The following is a 21372-nucleotide window of genomic DNA, read 5'->3' as shown; positions in this document are numbered from 1 at the left end:
AAAGGACCAAGATGTGGAACCACTGAAACATACCAGAGAGTGGGATCCTCTCCCAGCATGTCGTCCAGGTTCTTGATGTCTCAAACAAAGAATTGAGCAAGACACCGAAATACAGTAGAAAAGAAAAGTTTTATTAGAAGGGAAAGTACACTTCTAGAAGTGATAGTGGGCCTGAGTAAGAAAAGTGTGACTCAAAAGGCCCAGTAACAAAGCCTTTGGGGTTTTTATCCCTATTTGCTGTGGGTGGTTACTTTTCTTAGAGGAGCGGGCTTCCTTGATTAACAACTAAGATTGACAGGACTCAGAGATTCATCATTATCCTTTCTGTGCATGTTTGTTCCCAGAATTCAGTCTGTTAAGATGATATTAATATAATATAATATAATGCATATGAGGCATATGCATCATATTATAATGGTATAATGAGGCTAAGGTGAGTTGAAGAACGTTGAGGTCTTCATTGCTGCAGGTGCGAGTGACTGGCTTAAACTGGTACCTAATTCTCTGCCTACTGGCTTCTTTGCGTACGTTAAAAAATGCCTTCCAGCTAGCTTAATTGTGGGTGGATTAGAGCAGACCCTTCTAGGATAGGATGACCTCAGAGTCTTTGCAGACAGACCCAAACCCCCTAAATAACTTATCTGCTTAACTCTTTTCTAAGAGTAATGAACCCTCTTATTATTAGCATGGAAGTTGAGGGCTGAGAGGTCTCTTCCATATCTGCTTCCTACTAAGAATGGCCATAGTCCCTGCCTACAGGGGTTTCATGGAGCTCTTCCCCTTTCTGCCTCAGTCAGGGGAGGGTCTTGGGTTTCCTGCTGAAGTGCCACCTCAGTCTCTAGACTAGGAAAGGAAAATACAAACTCGTTATTTAAGTCACATATCTACTAATTTCTATTATTGATTTACCAATTAAGCAAGTAAAGGGAAACAGGCTTGGTGAATATATTTCTTAAAGAGTAAAAAAAGATCTTTGGCTTAAAGACCCCTCCCCTCTCCTACTCTAAGGGCCCTGTCTAACTTAACACCATTTCTGCTAACAATGGGCTGATGACGCTTATCAATAGCTAGAGGATCTGAATTGCTAGGGCAATTATCAGGATTTGAGGGAGAGGGCTTTTTTTCCAAAGAAAGGAGGGAAGAAAACTTAACTAGGTTTATCAAAAAGATTAGGAACTCTGCAAGAGATGTCCCATTTCATTTCCTGCTAAAAGATTAAGAATTTTACAAGTGATGTCCCATCTCAGAACCAAAGGACTGGAACTTGAACACTGAAACCCTTTCAGAAGCAATGTGTCATTGTCCAGGAAGATCCAGTGCAGAAGCCCCATTTTCCCCAAAATGGTGAAGTTCCAAAGCTCTCCAATCAAAACCTGCCCCTCCAGCACTTCCACCTACCAGTCTGTTTCCTATAACCCCTTAAAACTCACCCCTGGCTCTGGATAAAGGAGACTTATTTGAACTTCATCTCTGGTCTCCTAGTCTGGCTGCTACACAAACAAAACCCCTTTTCTAGTGCTTCAGGCTTTGGCTTTCTGTGGGCAATGGCAACAAACTCCTGGGCTCTTGTTTGGTAACATCTGACTGGTGGGAAAAGGGTGACCCTTGGAGTTAAAATAGAGCCAATCAGAGAAGGGAGTGGCTGGCTTTTCTTTGGAAAAGATGAAATGTGTGATTAAACATTAGGAGGGGAGGGGAAGGCATAGGTGAACTTGATGAAAACAAAAGAGGAAGAATATCAAACACAATCCCTTCCCCAGGGAAAGGCCCTCAGCAGGAGCATGCTAAGTCCTTCCTGGGAGGGCTTAGCTGTAGCCTGAGTGCCCAGGTGGGGAGGGCGGGGGGGGGGGGGGTGTTCTGAGCCATAGTTCAACAGTGGAGGCATCCTGTATTTTTATATATCTGAAATGTATGTAAAATGTAGGTTGCTTACTAGTTCTTGACATTAGAAATGTTAGGTAGGTAGTCAGACAAGAGCAACAGGAGCAAAGGCCCAGCTCTGTGACCATAGAAAGCTCCCTTGAAGACCTTCCTTAAGTACTTCCCAGAAATACCTCCCTTTTTGGGTTATAAATTATCCCAAATCCTCGAGCACAAAGGCCATAAAAGCTTCTGACTAAACCAACTACAAATGCATGTGCAGAAAGTACTGCTCATAACTTCAGCCTCATTATACCATCATTATAATATCACAACTATGCCTGGGAGCTCATGAATCTAATTATAACACTGAAGTCTGGGTAAGCACATGCGCAATAGTCAAAGGGCTGTGTAGTAGCCAACTGTGAGTCAAGGTGACCTCACATATGGATCATCTAGGAATGCCCATCACTGCCCAAATAGCAACAGACCTTCCCATTTCTGCATTGTTAAAACCCTCCTTGCTGAAAACCCTCTCCTCCCTTTGGGGCATACTGTCTTACCTCTTCACCTCCCAAATTACACAGGGCTGCAACCTTCCTTAGCAAGGCTTGTTTCCTTCTAAAATGTACTTTCAAGGAATCTTTTCTCAATCTCACCAACCTGTAATTTTTTGCTGCGGCGGTGGAGAACAGAGGGACAACACACAGCACCCCCGTCCTCCTCCTTTTCCTCCATGCCACTAGGGCGATGCTGGATTTCACATCGCCCCAGTGGTGACAGAAACAAGGCAAAAGTTCACATCCTTGTTTACCTTTGTACACTTGGGTGTGAGAGAAGAGGCAGGGGTAGTTCTAAACATGAATTCTTAGAAGTAATAAAAAGGGAGAGAGGCATTTTAAGGTGCAAAACTGACCTCCAAAGTTATTCACTTTATCTTCCTCCTGTGAAAATATCACTCTTTCCTTACATTGCAATATGTGGGTGTTATTTTTTAAATTGATACTATAATGATTGTCATTCCCTCATCTCATTGATGTTTTACTTTGCATTTATTTCTTGGATAAATTAAGATTGAGCATCTTTTGTTCACTACTCATTTCTGCTGATATAAATTTCCATGCCTTGACAATTTATTTTTGTATTTTGTATTTTTTTTTTTTTTTGTATTTTTACATTGAATCATGGGTGCCTTTTATGGTGTAAAAACATTAACTGTTTTTATGTTAGTGGCAAATAAGTACAATTCATGAACTTTTTAAAACATTTTAAATATAAAAATTTAATTACATAGTGAGAATACATATGCCCTACATTCTACAATTAACATATTGCTAATATATGCTTTACCACATATCTCCGTCTATTCATCACTGTACCCACTTATCAAGGTTTTTTTTCATGCATTTTAGAGTAAATTGCCACTGTAAGTATACTTCACCTCAACTACTTTAGTCTGCATATTGTTGCCTAGATTCAATATTTGTTTGTGGTTCTTTTTATTCTTAGGTAAAATTTACTGAGTGAAATGCACAAATCTCAAGTGTACCATTTGATGAGTTTTGACAAATGTATCCACCTATGTAACCCAGACCCTAATCAAAATACATAAAATTATCTCAATCCTGAAAATTCTGATGCCCCTTTCCTGTCCACCCCTGTCCCTATACTTCCCAAAGTAAACATTCTGATTTATTGGTTTTAGCTTGTCCTAAAACTTAACTTTGGTGAAGTCATAGAGTATATATACCTTTTTGTGAGCATTCTTTCAACCAGCACAATGCTTTTGTTTCATAAACGACATCGAATTGGTTAGCTCATTTCTTTATATTGTTGATTAATAGCCCATTATATGAATGTACCAATCACTTTGTCCATTATCTTATTTCTGTATACTTGAGTTTACAGTTTGGGGCTATTATATATTCTTGTGAATATATATTTTTATTTCTCTTGGGTAAATACCTAGAATGGAATGCAGATTCAGAGAAGGTAGGGATATGTTTAGTTTTATAAGAAAGCAAACATGTTTTTCCAAAGCAGGTGGACAGTTTTATATCCCAACAACAGATGAAGGTTTTAGTTATTTTATGTGCTCGCCAACTTTTGGTGTTGTCAGTCACCAACATAAAATAGTTTTGGCCATTCTCATGGATGTGTAGTTGTATTTCGTTGTGGTTTTAATATGTTGTTTCCTATTGACTAATGATGTTAAACATCTTTTTATGTACACCTTGTCATGTGCTTATTTGCCATTCACAAACTTTCTTATCAGTCTCTGTATTGGGGGTGGCAAACTATAGCCTACTGGCCAAATCTAGCCCATGACCTGATTTTGTAAGGCCCTTGCACTAGGGATGTGTTTCACATCTTTAAAATGTTGTTTTAAAAAAACACAATAGATTGTATGAAGCCTGCAAACCTAAAATATTTACAGAAAAAAATTTGTTGACCCTGCTATGTTTTTAAAATGTATCTCTTATTTATAGCATATTGTTGGGTATTGATTTTTTAAATCTTTTTTGATCATCTCTATTCATTGGAGTTTTTAGTCCATTAACATTTGATGTAATTATTTACATGGTTGGTTCTGTCTCCCATTTTACTATTTGATTTCTGTTTATCCCCTCTGTTTTTATTTTTCTTTCCTATTTTCCTGCTTTCTTTTAATTATTTACATATTTTATAATACGATCTATTGTTTTCAGCTATACTTTACATTATTTTTAGTGGTTGCCCTAGGGATTATAATCTACCTATTTAAAATTTCACAAACTACTTAGAATTAATATTGTGCCACTTAATATGTAGAAACCATGTGACTAAAAATGTTCATTTAATACCCATTCTCTTTTATGCTATCTTCATATGTATTATGATTACATGTATTATAGATGCCACATGACAATGCTATAATATTTGCTTTAAATGTATGTATATATTTTAAAGGAATTAAGATGGGAGAAAAATCTCTTAATGTAGGAACTATTCATAATTTTCAATACTCTCCTATTCTTCCTAAGGATCTGAGTTTCTGTCTCGTATCTTTCCCTTCAGCCCGAAGAACTCTCTTTATTTCTTGTAGTATAGATCTACTGGCAATAGGTTCTCTTAGTTTTATTTCACCTGAAAATTTCTATACTTTATTTTCATACTTGAAAGATATTTTGCTGATTATAGAATTCTGTGTTGGTGATTGTTTTCTTTCAGTGTTTTAAAAATGCTGTTTCATTGTATTCTGGCCCCTACAGTTTCTGATGAAAAGTCATCTTTAATCAAAATCATTCCATTGTATATGTGCCGCCGCTTTCAAGATTTTTTAAACTTTTGAGGAGTTTGACTCTGAAGTGTGGTTTTCTTTGTCTTTAATTTTGCTTGCGTATGGCTGTGCTTAAAGCTGTAAATTTACGTCTTTCACCAAATTTGAAAACATTATGGACTTTATTTCTTCAAATATTCATTTTGCCCTATTCTCTTTCACCTCTCTTCTCTTGTTGGAACTCCAATTACATGTATGTCAAACCTTGTAATACTGTCCCATAGGTCTCTGTGGCTCAGTTCATGTGAAGAAAATTCTCTCTGTACCTCAGATTGGATCATTTCTATTGATCTATCTTCAAGTTCACTGTCTCTTTGCACTGTTATCTGTTTTGCTATTAATCCCATTGAAGTTCCTTGTTTTTTCATATTTTTTTAGTTCCAGAATTTCCATTTGATGGTAGTGGTGGCCCTCCTCCTTCTTCTCCTCCTCCTCTTCCCCCTCCTTCTTGTCCTTCTCCTCCTCACCTCCATCCCACCCACCGCCCTCCCTGTCGCCTCCCCCGAGATTTTCTATCCTTTCACAAATTGGTAATATATTTCCTTTAACTCATTTAGCACAGTTATAAAAGCATTAAATCCACTGTCTTCTAATTCCAACATCTGAGTCATGTGGTGATTAGTCTCTGTTGGTTGTCTTTTGAGATTAGGTCACATTTTCCTAATAATGTGTATGTTGAGTAAATTTTATCCTGGCTATTTTGAATGTCATTTTTAAGAGAGTCCGAGTTCTGTTATATTCCTCTGAAGACTGATTTTATCCTTTTAAGCAAGCAGTTAACTTTGTTGAACTTAAACTGAAGACAATTTGAAAGATCAAATATCTATTTGTTTTATCTTCATTTGAGCTGTTTGCCCTTGGCTCCATGCAAGTGTGTCTTAGGGGTCAGCCAGAGGTTTGGACAGAGTTTATGAACAGAACTGTCAACGAAGAAGCAATGCTGCTCAGATAGCCAGCTGCAGGGAACATAATTGACTGACAGCTCCAGCTGTTATACCTTTGGATCTGTGACACTCATGCCAAAACTATTTATGTCATTCCGTCCCGATGCAAGATTTCTATAATGGGCAACTTTTGTTTAAAGACTCCCCATTAGTTGGAGTGAGACTTAGAAGTACACTACACTTAGTAGCACACTGCAGTCTGAAGCCCTTTCTACTCCTTCCTACTCTCCTTCCACAGCTGTCAAACTTACATTGCCACCCCTGCCTGTTCCTCTTCCTTCCTGCTCCCTCCTCCTTGTTCACATGGCCCTGTGAGTTCTAAAGGTTGGCATGTTGGTCCTCAACAGGGACCTGGAACTGAATGAGTGCCCCTACCATGACCATATGTTAATGGAATCTGCCACGAAGGTCATTCACAAGTGCGGTGGTAAGTTCTCAGAGGGATCGTAGGAAGTCTGGGGCATTAAGGGACTGGACCTCAGTTTTGCTAGTACCCACTCCAGTGGACGAGTTTCCTCAGAGGAACCTGTGATTTCAGGAATGCATGCATACCTCTCCCATGCTATGTTGGCCTTGGCAGAAGACCTAGATATTGAGCTCGTGGCCTACTACATTAGGTGAACCTTCAGGAAATCCCGGAGACCCTGCTGACCTGATCCTGAATCTAGGGGTGGTAGAATGGATATATGTGTAGGAGGAGACAGTAGATATCCATGCTCAAACTCAGGGCTAGGGCTGACTCTGCTTCTTGGACCTGGAGAGAAAATACATTTTTTAAAAAGTCATGTTGAAGCCTCTGCTATAAGAGAAAATAACCTGCAGCTCTTGAGACTGCCCGAAATCTTTGAGGTACCTTCCCAAGAGGGAACAGCATGCACCGTGGGGCTTATACCAGCCCTGGGCCTGTCCTCCAGGGGCTCCAGAGACCACATGGGAAGACAACATAAGTTCGGACAAAGCCATTGGAGAGAAATGAGCTCTATCTGGGTAATCAAGGAGGCCTCCTCAGATGATATGGCATTTGTGATGTGTTCTGAAGGAAGAGTAGGAACTTTCTGGGCAAAGAGGGAAAAGCACCTTCTTTCCACCTTGGTGGTAGTGGGGATGAAATCACAATCGTTATGGAATTTTTGGTGGGGCGTGGAGATGTGAGCTGTACGAGTTGGTTGGAACGCAGCATGTGGAAGGAGGCCTGTTTTAAATAAACTTTATTTTCATAACAACCAATTCTTAATTCTTTTAACAAGAATTTATTTGTGTATCTACTATATGTAAGAAATTGACCTAAGGATAAATAGAATAGAAAATAATCATTCTGTGTCTACAACAAGAAGAAACATCATTATTCTGATTTGCTGTTGCCACCTGGTGTGAAAGTGCTGAGCTGGGTGCAGGGCGGTAATCTACACCATTATGCTCTGTGTAGGAGGGGTCCCTGCAGTGTTTGCACACTTTGATCCAAGTATGGGATCCAGTAAGAATGAAGAATAAAACAAGAACATGCACCAAGCTTAGCTATAATGTGGTGGCCCAACCTGGGGCAGACTTTGGTTTGAAGCCAATCAGCCGGGGTCCTGAAGATGGAATTCTCAAGAGTCCTGGTAGGTTTAGGAGAAGTGAGCTGCCAGGAGGCCTGCCCTGTGGCCACCACATGCACCTCCCCACCGGACAGGCCGGAGTCTGGGTGCTGAACAAAGCCCTGAGCAGGTGGCCATCCTTGGATGAGACTGGCCCAGGCAGCCACACTCATATGGCCACGCTGTTGGGAATTCGGTCTGGGGACAAGTAGTAATATGGTAGCTTCTTATTCTTGTTGCGCTCAGCGATCACACTGACTATGGTGTCGAGGTTCTTGCGGAATCGGGCCATGGCCTCTTTTACAGGTTTCTCGATGAAATGCTCCTCTGGGTACATGCCCAGGAACAGCTGAGGGTCCAGACACAGACACAGACCAGTTAATCTGCAGTGAGGCAATGTTAGCTGACAGGCCTTGTCCCACCCATAGAGATGATCCCTTGGGAGTCAACTTCTGCTGCCTGGTGAGAGTGCCCTGAGAATGCAAATGCCATCTCCAACCTGGCTTTCTGGAAGGAAGCCTCCAGGGGCGGGCATCGGGGAGCATACAGAGAATGGGAGAAATAACTGTTCCACTACAGGCTGGCTATAAGGATGTGTAATGGTGCAGGTAAATGTGGAGGCTCTTCTTTGCCCAGATATAGTGGGCATGTGGCTGTGGAGTCCTGCTCTGCTCTGTCCTATACAACACTCCTGCCTTCCCATCTGGCTCTAGGCAGCAAGGGTGTAGGGGCCAGAGCTGGCCTTCTTTCCCCCTGTTGAGATGGTGTGCTCATTTGCACACTCACATATCTACAAATTAAACCTAGATATATTAAAAATACTATCAATTGTTAAAATTGGACAGTTTCATATCCGGGGCTGGAAAGAATGGGAGAAACATTATATGCTATTAATGGGATTTTGGATTAAGTTTGTGAAGGGCAATTCAGTCTCAACATTCTTTTCACCAAGAAATTCTGCTAGGAATATATCCTCTGTTACTGTTGAATACACGTGCAAAGACATACACAAAGCTGTTTGTGAGGGACCAACACATTAGCAAAGGCCCTAAAGCAACCTAAATGTCTACAAGTCTGGGCCTGGTCCAACTAATATAGTCATTCTGCACAGTACTGAGCTAATGCCATTGGGTTAATTCTACTGAGATACCCAGCTTTGGGATTATGTTAAACAAGGTATATGTGCATGGAAATGTCTGGAAGAATACCCAGGAAACCCTCAGTTATTATCTCTGGGGTGCCAGGGAGAAACCCACAAGGGAGAGCTTTGTCAATAACTGGGCGTGGTGGGTGTGCCCTTGTGGGGAACATCACCAAAGAGCAGAGTCCCTTGTGCTCTCCTGCCCCAATCACCCTGAACTCCCTCCAGGCTCAGGCTGAGGACCTCGTGGGCCACTCCAGCTGTGGAAGTCAGGATTCCTGGTGGGCAGTTGTCCACCCTGAGCCCTGAATCACAAAACCCTGAGGTTGAGGAATGTGTTAAACCTGAGTGACCTGCTTGCCAGGAGGGGCAGAATGGTCTCACCTCATTTTCCTGGAACTGGCTCAGTGCCCACACTGCACCCAGGTGCCAGCAGGAGCGGCCACGGTCTGGAAGTGTGCCCACGATCTGCTCGATAGTGACTACACCTTTGGCCGTGGGTGGCGGGGCTCGCATGGTTGGGGGAGCATTGGGGATCCAGGAGCACCAGTCATACTGCAAGGAGAGCCGAGAGACATGCAGTCCAGCTGCTGCCCACCTACGCCTCTAGCCTCCCTCCTGTGCACTCCTGCTCCAGCAGGCCCTGGGCAGTGCGCTACAGCCCCCTTGCTATGGCTGGACCTTCTGCTAAGCCCACTGAACCTTTGTCTGGAAAATCCAATTAGGGGTCCTGAGGATGCCTGGCTTTCTCCACCCACTCAGATGGCTGGAAGACTAGGAAGAGGGGCAGCCCTTCCCAGCAGGTCAGTAGCAGTCAGGGTCGAGGTGACCTTCCTGATTTCCCACCTAGAGGCCTTACCCTACCCTTGCCCACCTGGCCAAAGTTTACTGCTGCATGCTGGGCTGAGGCCGTGAAGATCACCACTGTGAGGTACTCAGATAACTTCTCCTTGGTCTTGATGGACTTGGGGAAGCCTAAGGTGGAGTTATGGGCTGGCTAAGGCTCGCTCTTAGGAAAGGACACCTGACCAACCAGCAGAGCCCCATCCCCACCCCTGGCCCTCCCTTGGCTCCCCCAAACTGGTGCTGGAGGGCCCAACATGGGCAAGACAGACTAGGAGGGGACAGTAGCTTGGCCCAGTGTCCTGATATTTACAACCTGGACTCTCAGGGCTACAGAAAGTCCCTGAGATGTCCCCATGAAGCATACTGGTAGCCAGGGGCCCGTTGGGGGCTATGGCCTCAGCACCAGATGCTAAGGTGAATGGCACAGGCCAGTGTTGGCCAGGGAAAGTCAGAGGAGAAAAGAAAAGCAGAAGAGAGGACTGGAAGAGAGCTTGGGGTGGTCCTTACCTGAAGCCTTCTTGCCCCGCATACCGTACACATAAATGTCCTTCACGAAGTCCTGTAGCTCCTGGTCCTCCACCACCACTTGGTCACTCTCATAGTAGATGCCTACTACATCAGCTGTGAACCTGGCTCAAGAGGAGAGACCCAGCCAGGAGCGGATAATCAAGCCAGGGTCCACAGAGCTGTGCCTCCAGGCCCCAGGGCAGGGCCCCATTAGTCACTCTATCACTTACTCCTTAATTTCTAGGTCATTAACGTCACCCCTACCCCCTGCATACCCTCCCCTTACTCCATCAGTGCCCTGACAACAGAATCAAGCCCCTAGATCCCTGAGTTAGTTGTGTAGGCCCCTGGCTGAGTCTATCAATGCCCAAGTTCACTCCTCCAGGACTCCATTCCTGCCACACAAAGCAGGTCCCACAGCCCAGCATGCACTCACGTCTTGATGGCCTCCCACACCAGGAGTCCGTCATCCCGGTAGAAGTAGTAGGGAATGTCCTCTGTACTGTCCATGCCCCGGGCCTTGATGGCCTCAGGAAAGCACAGGGAGGTGTAGGTGAGGTCCTGCATGGCCCTCTGCACCATCTGCACATGGCCACCACCCCCTGTGGCATTGGCCTTGAGTGGGAAGGGAGAGAGAATGCTATGAGCTGAGGCCGGTTCTCCCTTTCCAGCTTCCAGCTCCAGAGCTCACCAGGAGAAACTGATTGGCAGTGTGATGACCAGGCATGTAAAGAGGGTCAAAGCCATGTCCTGTGAGGTGAGGTGGGAAAATGTTTAACTCGGAGAATGCCAGGGCAGCTCAATGAGGAGATTACAGGGAGGAGCCTCTCCCTGGTCTAATACAAGGGGTTGAGATGGACAGATGTGTGCATAGACTGGAGCAGCTGCAGAAGGAGGGGTGAGATCCCGCCCTAAGAGGGCAGCAGGGAGAGCTGGCAGAGTGTGGGGCCTGGGCTGCTGCAGCCTTGCACTTGCTCTAGTTCAGAGCTCAGGCTGCCTAGACTCTGAGCACTGCTCTCAGTGACTAATCTATGTGTGAAAAAAGTGGGCAGATACCCGCTCCAAAGGACCCACACAACTCTGTTGAAGGCTTGTAGTGTGCTTAGGTGAGGGCCACAGAGACACATAAGGAGGAATCCTGGTACTCCTCCCAGCAGCTGAGATATAGGCACACATGCTCACAGGTATGCACACGCACACACGGAGGCTAAGCAGTTGGGCCACAGAATCTTCCAGGGAGGACTTGGGTGCTGCGGTCCCAGACATGAGTCTCCAGGGATCATTCGACCCAATCATAGAGTTGCTGCTCCCCAGTACTGTCTATTTGGATGAGAGACAACGTTCACTGTGTGGGAACATGGCCTGGAGCTTGCTATGGTGGGGTGCTGTTCCTCCTCCTATAGAGGAAAGCCTTTCTGGTAAAATGAGGCCAACAGAGTTTAAAGAGGCAAAGAGTGTGAGCCAGTGTTCTTGGACCTGGGGACACTGAGTCATTGAGCCCATTTTAGTCTGAGGCTTCCTTACCCTTCATATCCAGGTATATAAGATATTACATTTCCTTTCCAGCTTCAGTTGATTTGAGTTGAATTTTGTCTTTTGCAACCCAAACAGTAGCTCAATCTTAGTGATCATCTGGCCACTCACTGATTAGAGGTAGGAAAGCAGGAAGGTCAGAGGGTGAGGGCTGCTTGAGGGGTCTGGGCTTGGTAAGGCTACAGGGCAGTCAAAACAGAGAATGTGAGGGGTGAGTAGGGACCAAAGCCCCACTAAGGAGGAGAGTGGGTTGGGAGCACTGACGTACTGGAAGAGTGGTTGGTGGGAGGTTGTGCTCAGAGTGATGGATAGTAGAGCAGGAGGGGAGACCCAGGTTCCTAGTGCATAAGAGGAGGCAGAGTCTGCACTAATGCCAGAGGAAGGGAACGAGGAAGGGTGGGAAGAGGGGACAGGGAGCCAGCAAGAAGAGGAAAAGCTGGTGGTGAGCAGCACACAGTGCACTCAGAAGAGGAGAGCTGGTCCAGTTGCCTGGTAGGAGGGACTGAAGAGTGGCTACAGAAACTGGGGAGCCTTCACTCTGCATGCCTCCAGCCTCCACCCCTCCCAGGCCTTCACCCCTGTGGTGCCGAATGGCCTGGTCTCCGGAGAGGAAATCTGGACCTGAGGCAGAGGTGGAAGTTTGGAGAGGGAGGTGCCCACCGGGCTGGGCTCTGCCATGCATGGCGGATGGGGGTGGCAGGTGCCCACCTTGTCAAAGAGGCCGTACTCGCAGATGAGCTGCTCTCGGGCCTTGGTGTTGATGGCGATGGTGAACCGCACGTGTGCCACCAGGAGCTGGGCAGAGAACCAGGGAAAACATCAGAGAAGGCCTGGCTGGGGCCCCTCACTAGGTTTGCACCTCCTCTGGAGCCCTCAGCAGCCCCACCTAGTCCACTGTGGAGGCATGATGCTAGGGCTCAGGGAGGAAGTAAAGGTTGGCATGCTGGTCTTCACTGCTGAGTAGTTGCTGGAGGCCTGGGGTGCACTTTTGATGCTTAGAGATAAAGATAATGATAAAAATAATAGTCAATGCTTGTATTGAGCTCAACTATGTGCCAGGCACTATTTTAAGCTCTCTGGATTTGTTAACTATTTTAATCCTGACAATAATCCTATGAAGCAGGTATACAATTTGATCTCTGTTTTACAGATGGGGAAATTGATGCAGTCACCCTAGCAGTCAGTGCCGATAGGATTCAGGAAGAGGCAGGGGCATGGATAATGGGGGCTACTATCTGGGCTCAGATGAAGGTCACGCTGAACTCACTTGCCTCTTCAAACTCTGTCCTTCCCCCTCAGGTCACCAAGGTCTGTCAGGCCCAGGCCCTGTGTCCTTAGGAATCATCAAGCTTTCAGCAAGGCATTACTGCCCCCTGAATCTCTCTCCAGGAGTCCCCGTATGCCAGCCACTCGCAGCCATAGTCTGGTGGAGCGATCAGTGCCCCTCCCCCTCCCTCATATCACCTCCATATCCAAATGCTTCCCCTGACTAGGTGAGGCAGTAGCTTGCTATACCTTGAAAATGGGGTGTACAGCAGGCAGCTGGCGGTACATGGCGATGCCAAAAACTTCAGATACCAGATGTGTGCGCAGAAGGTGGGTGATAGTCTGGTGGACGTGGAAGTCACTGGAGCGCACCCAGATTTTGGCCAGAAGCCAGTCATATTTTGCATCCGAAGGGAGAAAAATAGGGTTCTCATCTCCTGGGACTTGGTTGAGCTGATACATAAGAGAAAGAAAATATAGTACAATCTTTCTCTCCAAACTATATCTATAGGAGAGCCTAGCCTCAGGAAATTCCAGAAGGATCCAAATTTCATAAACATTGACTTTGGAATTGTGAGAGGATCATGGAGCAGGGCAGAGGGCTCAGGGTTCATGTTTCCCATCCTAGCTACATTATTTACTACCTGTGATACCCTGGACAACTTACTGAGCCTTTCTTAGCTCTGGTGTCATCATCTGGAATAAGGGAACAGTATGTACTCACCTCACAGAGCTATTATGGGAGTGAGTAAGAGGGCACGAAGGCATCAGCACAGAGTACATTAAGGTGTTTAGGGCACATTGCTGTGGTCTTCCACCAGCCCTCCATCTCCCCTCTTGCCTTTTCTACCCCTTTCACTCCCTCCTGGTTCTAGATGCCATTTGGTATCCCTTCCTCTGCTCTTCCCTTTAAATGCTGCTGTTTCCCAGGCTCTGCCTTGGTGCTCTTGACTCTTTTCTTGCCCTAACAAGCTCCTCTAGTTCCCAGGGCTCTAGGGTCTTCATGATGCAGTGTCCTGGGTTGCCGTCCCTTGAGCCCAGAACTGTGGCCAGGTGCCTCCTTTGTAAAGGCCAGATGTGTCTTCCCTCCCCAGTTTCAACTCCATACTGGGCCAAGGTGATTTTTTTCCTAAAATGGAAATCATGTCGTGCCAACCCCTTTCTTAAAAAGTCACCTCTTAATGCCAGAAAAGGAAGCCCCCAAACTCTGTGGTCTGGCCACTGACAATGGATCCCTACCTGCATCTCACCCCACCCATACCAACAGCCACTCGCATTCATTGAGCTAGCACAACTTCAGGCTCCCCACAGCACGATGTCATATGAACCTGTGAAACAGGCACTGTCATTACCCCATCTTTCAGAGGAGTACCCAAGTGGACATTTAGGATGACAATGAATTATCCAGACAAGAGAATAGTGGAGGAAAGGCATTCCAGCTGCAGGAACCATAGGCAAGAACTGGGTCTGGGAAGGGCTGTGCTGAGTGGCAGGCCCTTCCGAGACCAATGTAACTATAGCAATGTAACCAATGAGGAGAACTGCCTGAGACTGTGCAAAGGGGCCTGACCTAGTGGGCTCCTTAAGGTCATGCTAAGTGTTTCGGAAGGTAATTTCCCTGTCCTGTCTCTCTCTCTCTCGAAAACAGTGTGCAATGGAAGTATGATGCAAGCCACCAACAGAATTTAAAATTTTCAGGCAGCCACAGTAATGAAAGTAAAAAGAAACAGGTAAAGTTTATGTTCATAATAAAATTATATTTTACCTAATATATGTAAAATATTATTGTTTCAACATGAAAATAATATAAAATTGTTAATGAGATATTTTATGTTCTTTTTCTCACTAAGTCTTTGAAATCAGGTGAGTATTTTACACTTACAGTTTACCTTGGTTCAGACTAACCGCATCTTGATGCTCTAGAGACATGGGTGGCCAGTGGTTCCTGAACTGGACAGGGCAGCTCTAGACAGCCAGCTCCATCCTCCTCACCCAGGATAGTCCAGTGCAGGGAGGAGGGAAGAGCAGAATTTGGCCTTCGCAATATCCTTGAGTTTGTTTATTAAAGCAATTAGTTGCCAACCTTTAAATATCAGATAATTTCACATAAAAATTTGGATTACCAGTTATTTTTTGGAAAATTGAGTCTGAACTCTGAACTCATATTCTCATGGGACAACATTTGGGTCCCTTTTAAACAATGCCAGCTCCCCCTCCTACTGCCCCACCCCTCCCTGGTGCTCATTTGCACTAACTACCTGGCCCCACAGACAGCTGACTTCCAGGCTTCCCAAAGCACAAGGGAGGCCTGCCATGCTCTGGGACATGCTCTGTGGAAGAGCAGACCCTCGGCTACATGCGAGGGGCTGCATACTCTCACTTAGTCTTCACTATCACCCTGCGAGGTGCGTATTCCTTGCTATTTCCATTTTATAAAGGGGCTTTAAGACTCAGAGTGGTTAAGCAATTTCCTAAGTCACTAAGTGGGTAACAGCTCAGCTGGGATGGGTCTCAGTGCCCTGCCCATTCCCTTGCAGCCTTTCTCTACACTCTCAGTGCCTAGACCAGACCCTCACTTACTTTCTCCCTTGAGCTCTTACACAGGCCTCACAGGCACCTCTGATGTGGGCCATCCCCTCCCACCCTTCCTTCCCATCCTCCCCTCAGGACTTCAGAGTGTATCCTGAATGGCTTGGTGTTTTTGTTTTTTAAATGTTTTTTGGGTAAGGAACTAGTTTTTTGTTTCTGATAAGAAAATAATATGTGCATATTATAAAATAATTCTAGTCATTACAGAAGATCATAAGAAAACATTATAATCTACCTTATTTGCATATGTACATATTTATCTGTTCAGTTTCCCATAAGTCGAACGCTATTATAATGAATGTCTATTTCTTCTTTCTTTGGTTTGCCTGTGCCTCAACTAGCTCTATTGCAACATTCCTGACCTGGTGACCCTGTGTCCTGCACTTCCACACAACTACACGAGTATCTGGGCACATCCATGCTGTGCTGCTTCTTTGCATTCAGTTTACATAGATGAGATGATACAATCTCTACCTTGTGTCTTTTCCGATTTGTTAACTCATTGTGGAAACCCTTCCAGGTCAGCTGGGTAGATCTAACTCATTTGTTTTAAAGGTGGTAGAATATTTCATGGTCTGGCCATAAAAGGTTTCATTCAATCAGCCCTCTATTGCCTTCAGATTTTCCTTGTTTGTTTCACCACCACAAACAGTGCTGTGACAACTTGCTCACACAGGTGTCCCTTGGATTTGTGTTTCATTTCTCCTGACCTGGAACTAGAGCGCGAGCTCCCGCTGCGCTATAGGGAAAGCCTGATTCTGTCTGCTAGACAGTACCCTGCTGTTCAGCTTCCTCAGCTGGTGTGCACCCGCTCAGAGGTGCTGGCTGTCAGACACTTAAATGGTAAAAGTCACGGTCCAGAGCCCCCGAGTGTCCTTCCCCTTGCACTGGCCATGCTGGCCCCGCTGGCCCCGAGGACCCTCTGACTACCCACTACAGTCCAGAACCTCAAGAAACATACCTGGTGTGGTAGGTGCTGCAGAACCTTCTCAAGTGCAGGCCCAGGTACTGACTACAGACTCCCCAGGCCTGCCCAGTTACTACAGAGTGAGCCATCCTCCCAGGTTGCAAACTCGGGCCTGTGTGTGGAGGCACCTTCCTTGCTAGAAGATGAGTGTTAGGGCTTTCCCCCCTTCCCCGCCCACCCCAGTCTGATGGGTCAGAAATGAGAACTTACTGTAACTTTGATTTGCATTTCCTTAACTAATGGCAAGGTTGAGAGTTTTTCCCTATGTCGCTTGCCCATTTACATTTCCTCTTCAATCAAATGCCTATGCATACTCCCTGCCTATTTTCCTATTAGAACATATGCCTTTTCCTTAGCAGTTTGAAGGAGCTATTTGCATGTTATAGATAGCCATCCTTTATCCGTCACTGTGTGGCAGTTATTTTCCCCAATCTATTATTTACCCTTCAGGTTTGTTTATGGTAAATTTTACCATTCATTTTTAAAAAGAGCACATAATCAAACATGCCTATCTTTTCCTTTATAACGTCTTGGTTTTTTCGTTTTCACCTTTAAAAAGTCTCTTAGTACTCCTATTATTATTTTAACTTTTATTTATCGTGGCTGCTATATGTTATTAAATTCCCTTTTAGTTTCAATTGATACAACCAGAAGATTTTTTTCTTATTGACGTAGTGAATTATGCTGATAGTTTTCCTGATATTGAGACATCTGGAATAAACTCTACTTGGTTGTGACATATTAGTCTTTATCACATTGCTGCATTCGCTTTGCTAATATATTTAGATTCCTCTTAAACTCTATATTTGTAACTTGGAGTGGTCTTCAGCTTTATTTTGGAGCCTGTATCAGTTTCAGTACTGAGGTTATGCCAGCTTCACAGGATGAATCGTGGGGGTGAAATGCCTTAATGAGCTCCAAAAATGTCTGTTGTCTTAAAGGCCGCCCAAAACTCAGCTGTTCATCATACAGGCTTCTCACCAGTCTAGACATTTAATCGGCTTTCTAATCACTTATGTGGAAATTGGCCTATTTTCTACCTTTTTTTTTCCTAATAATTTATATTTCGCTAGGTATCTATTTCCTCTGGTTTTTCAAATTTGTTGCCATACTATTACTATTTTAAAAAATCTGTGATTATATCTTTATTCTTATGTCTCATCTTGTATATTTTTACTCTTTTTCTTCTCTTCTTTTTTCATTAGCCACATGAAGGGTTATTTATTTTTCCGGACCCCTTAAAGAACCCGATTTTGGATATATTATCCTATGGCTTTTATAAGCAGGCTTTATATAGTTTGCAAAGTTCTCATTTTCAGGAGAGGGAAGATATTTAGGAATGTTCTGGGACTTGCCCATAGTCCCATGGCCTATTAGCAAGCGGCAGAGCTGGGACTTAAGCGAGGGCCCTAACTCTAGGCCACTCCAAGAAGTCACTGGAGGACAGGCTGCTTCAGAGGTGTCTGCCCATGGTAAATGCCCCCACCCCACCTTGCGTCTCGTAGCTGTTCACTTCTCTCACATCACCTGTCCCTTTGCCTTTTGCTCAGTTTCTTGAACACAGGGCTTCTCTCTGATAACAGGCTGGAACTCCTTTAGGGGAGATGTGCCCCAGAGATTGGGTGACTGGGGGCAGGCACAGACTTGGAGCCAGACAGCCTGATGTGAGTCCCAGCTCTACTACTCACAGTATGCACCTGTGCCTCAGTTTTACTATCTGAAGAAAATGATTCCTAGCAGAAGTGTCCACCTCACCTACCTTGCAGGGTTGTAGTGACAATTATATGAATAGAGGCAGGTCCAAATGTTTCGGAATCTAGGATTTTTAAGATTTTAGCAATGTGTATACTTCATTATGTGACACCCCTCTCTCCCTCTCTGGGTCTCCGGCAACATAATATTTTACAATCAAACATATCGGTATTTCTGTAGTGACACATATGCATTTCATATAGACTGGGACAAAGCCTTTAGTGGTCTCTCCTATTTGTTCAGAGCAAGTTTTGCTGCCAGTGACTTTGCTTTCAGTCTTTGAAAAACCTAGTAGTATTAGGATTGTTTTGGATTTCAGAATTGAGGGTAAGGGATTGTGGACTGTGCAGCTTAACCCTGAGGATAGTCATGGCAACTGGGTAGCTCCTGGCAAAATCAGTTGCTATCACATCCTTAGCATCCAATGCCCAGTTCATGGCTGGCTCAAACTACTGTTTGCTGAATGCTTGTCTGCCTGTTCCCCCTGGGGCCTGCACAGACCACCCCCACAGATCTACACCTTGTCCTGTCCTGTGTGTTGTTTCCTACTGTTCGCATACCAGCTCCCACAGTATTTCAGCTTCCTGGTGTTCTAAGGAAGCAGAAGGCAGCCAGGAACAGGGAGAGATGAAACTCCATCTCGCTTGTCTCTCCCTCAAACTGCTGCCCTCTCTCCTCCATTGTCCCTGGTGGAAACGAGAACCGTGGGCACTCAAAGGCAGCTTCCTAGGACTGGCATATTGCCTAACCAGCCTCCATGGTGCCCCTCAGAGGCTTGAGTCTCTAGCTTATCTCCCTGCTTCATCTACCTGACCCCTGTTGGTGTTTTGATTTGGAGCCCCTGCTCAGGATACTGGGATTGGGCAGGTCCTCTGCAGAGCACTTTGCCTTGCCAGGAATTCTCGAGTGTATCTTGGGGAGTGGAGCCCTGTCTTCCCCTGTGGATAGCCTTCCCTATGGCTGGCAGGAAGCTCTAGGTTCTTATTTTTCCTGACTACCTGATAGAGCCTTTAGCATCCTTCTTAGAAAATGCAAGGCAGAACTACCTCCTTCTCCTGGGGTTCAGGTGGAGTCTTCCAGGAAAAATCTTCACTGAGCCCTGGATGCTGAGGGTGGAGCCACCCAGGATAAGAACGAGGCCTGGAAGCCTACCTGGATAGCAATGGGGACCATCTTGTTGGCCAGGTTCTTGTACAGCAAGCAGATGGGCGCGGCCAGGAACTGCAGAGTGCAGGGGTCTGTTTTGTTGGCATCGATGCCATCCAGCAGCTCAAAGTCCACGATGAAGATGTTCCCTTGCTGTAGAAGCAAAAAGGAATATGTCCAAGTTGGTGTCAGTCAGAGATGGACCCAAGAATAAAGTCCAGAGGGAGGGATAGGCAGCTTTGGAAGCCCCTGGCATCTCAGTGGAGTTAAGAATCTGTAGTTCTTTCATCATCCAACTCACAAGCTGATTCATGTCACAAGTTTTCACAGGTTGTAGAGGTTTTTCCATAAAGTGGAGAAATGGTAGTAGCCAATTTAGCATTTGTTGTACCCGAAATCTGCTTGACCCTTATGAAAGATGTTGAAAGATGACTCAGAGTGGCAATTTAATAATAAGAAGAGTTCAGGTAAAATAGATGAGAGAAGTCAAATAGCAAAGAGTGATGTGACTCCAGGTATAAAAAATTCAAAACTGGGCAAATCTGAGGGTCAAAGTCACCCTTGGGACAGAGATGGAAAGTGGGTGGTTCTTTAGGGGTGGGATCCTCTGCAGAGGGGTGGGTCTGTATGGGGGTTCCACAGGGTCACGGTGGCTTCTTCAGATGATGGGAGTGCTCTTCTGGGGCAGGGAGAAGCTGCAGGGCCTGGGGTTGGGGGTTCTGCAGGAGTGGTGTGCTCTGTCCTGCTCTGAGGTTGGTGGCACAGTGGGGTGGGTCACTTGATGCAAGTTCATTGAGCTTGCCGACACTCCTGGTTTGTGTCCTTTTCTGTAGTTATTATGCTTCACTATAGCATGAATGTGCCTATGATTTGGGAAAGTAGAAAACTGTCCTTTCCAGACTCCTCAGAGTCCTCTAGAGTAGCAGTCTCTATCCTTTTTTGCACAAGAATCTGATGCTCCTATGAGAATCTAATGCCTGATGATCTGAGCTGGAACTGAGGCAGTGATGTTAGCACTGGGGAGTGGCTGCAAATACAGATGAGGCTTTGCTTGCTGGCCCAACGCTCACTTCCTACTGTGCGGCCTGGTTCCTAACAGGCCACAGACTGGTGCAGATCCGCAGCCCAGGGTTTGGGGACCCCTGTATTAGATTACTGCTTCACAACCAAAACCCAGCTGAATGTCCAGACCATTGCTCAAAAGTAAGATGACCATTGTGACAAAGATAGCTACAACCTACCTGCCCAGGAAGTGATAAGGACCCCAGAGTGGAGGCTGTTCCATGCCAGTGCAGAGACGGCTGCTCAGTCCCTTCCAATCTAGGATTCTCTGGCTTTTAAGGTTCTGTGATTCTCTGATTTTCAGTTTGAAACTTATAGCACTGATTCAATGTTAATACATCCAGCAATTAATCTACAGAGAAATACTGCTATGTGTGCTGCCTGTATGGGGCCACATGTTGTTGTTCTCAGCTGTGCATGTAATCAGATGGTATCTGAGGACCTGGCTTGGTCCAAGAGGGGTCTAGGACTGCATACCCTGGGACAAGGGCCTCTCCTGAGGACTTCAGCTCGTCAACGGCCCCCCAAAGTCAGGTGCGCAGGGTGTTGGAGCTGGGAGACCTATCCGCACGTGGCACTGATCACCCCTCTCTGGCTAGAGCCCCAAAGTGAGCTGAGCAAGAAAGACAGGGTAACCAGAAACAGCAGAAGACCACCCAGACATGTGGGGGCAGGTGGCAGGAGGTCCAGTCATCCTGGTTCTAGTAGGAAGAAGCCAAATGACAGGAGACCAAGGGTCATTCCTGGGTCCTCAAGTCCCCAGCATGGAAGGTACCTGACACTGAGTCCCACCAGACCCACAGTTAGTCTTAGAACTAAAGAGGGCTGACCATGCAGGTGAGGGCCAGAAGAAGGTTTGGGGA

General features: G+C 45.6%; 1 protein-coding gene across 2 annotated transcripts in view; it reads right to left on the bottom strand.

The window, feature by feature from the left end:
• Window positions 1-6545: 6545 nt before the first annotated feature.
• Window positions 6546-21372, bottom strand: part of ALOX5 (arachidonate 5-lipoxygenase) — a 48488-nt gene continuing 33661 nt past the window's right edge. For both annotated transcript variants that reach the window (XM_016140933.2, XM_016140934.2), the window contains 8 exons: window positions 19454-19600; window positions 13243-13446; window positions 12436-12522; window positions 10631-10809; window positions 10195-10316; window positions 9716-9816; window positions 9226-9396; window positions 6546-8049 (listed from right to left, as the gene is read on the bottom strand). In XM_016140933.2, the coding sequence (XP_015996419.1) occupies window positions 7870-8049; window positions 9226-9396; window positions 9716-9816; window positions 10195-10316; window positions 10631-10809; window positions 12436-12522; window positions 13243-13446; window positions 19454-19600 (1191 nt within the window). In that variant the 3' untranslated portion in view covers window positions 6546-7869. The remainder of the gene's footprint in view (window positions 8050-9225; window positions 9397-9715; window positions 9817-10194; window positions 10317-10630; window positions 10810-12435; window positions 12523-13242; window positions 13447-19453; window positions 19601-21372) is intronic.

Source organism: Rousettus aegyptiacus, unplaced genomic scaffold, assembly GCF_014176215.1.
Source record: "Rousettus aegyptiacus isolate mRouAeg1 unplaced genomic scaffold, mRouAeg1.p scaffold_m13_p_6, whole genome shotgun sequence".
NCBI classification, from domain to species: Eukaryota; Metazoa; Chordata; class Mammalia; order Chiroptera; family Pteropodidae; genus Rousettus; species Rousettus aegyptiacus.
The sequence above is the reverse complement of the archived record's forward strand: the minus strand, read 5'-3'. Positions and strand labels throughout refer to the sequence as shown.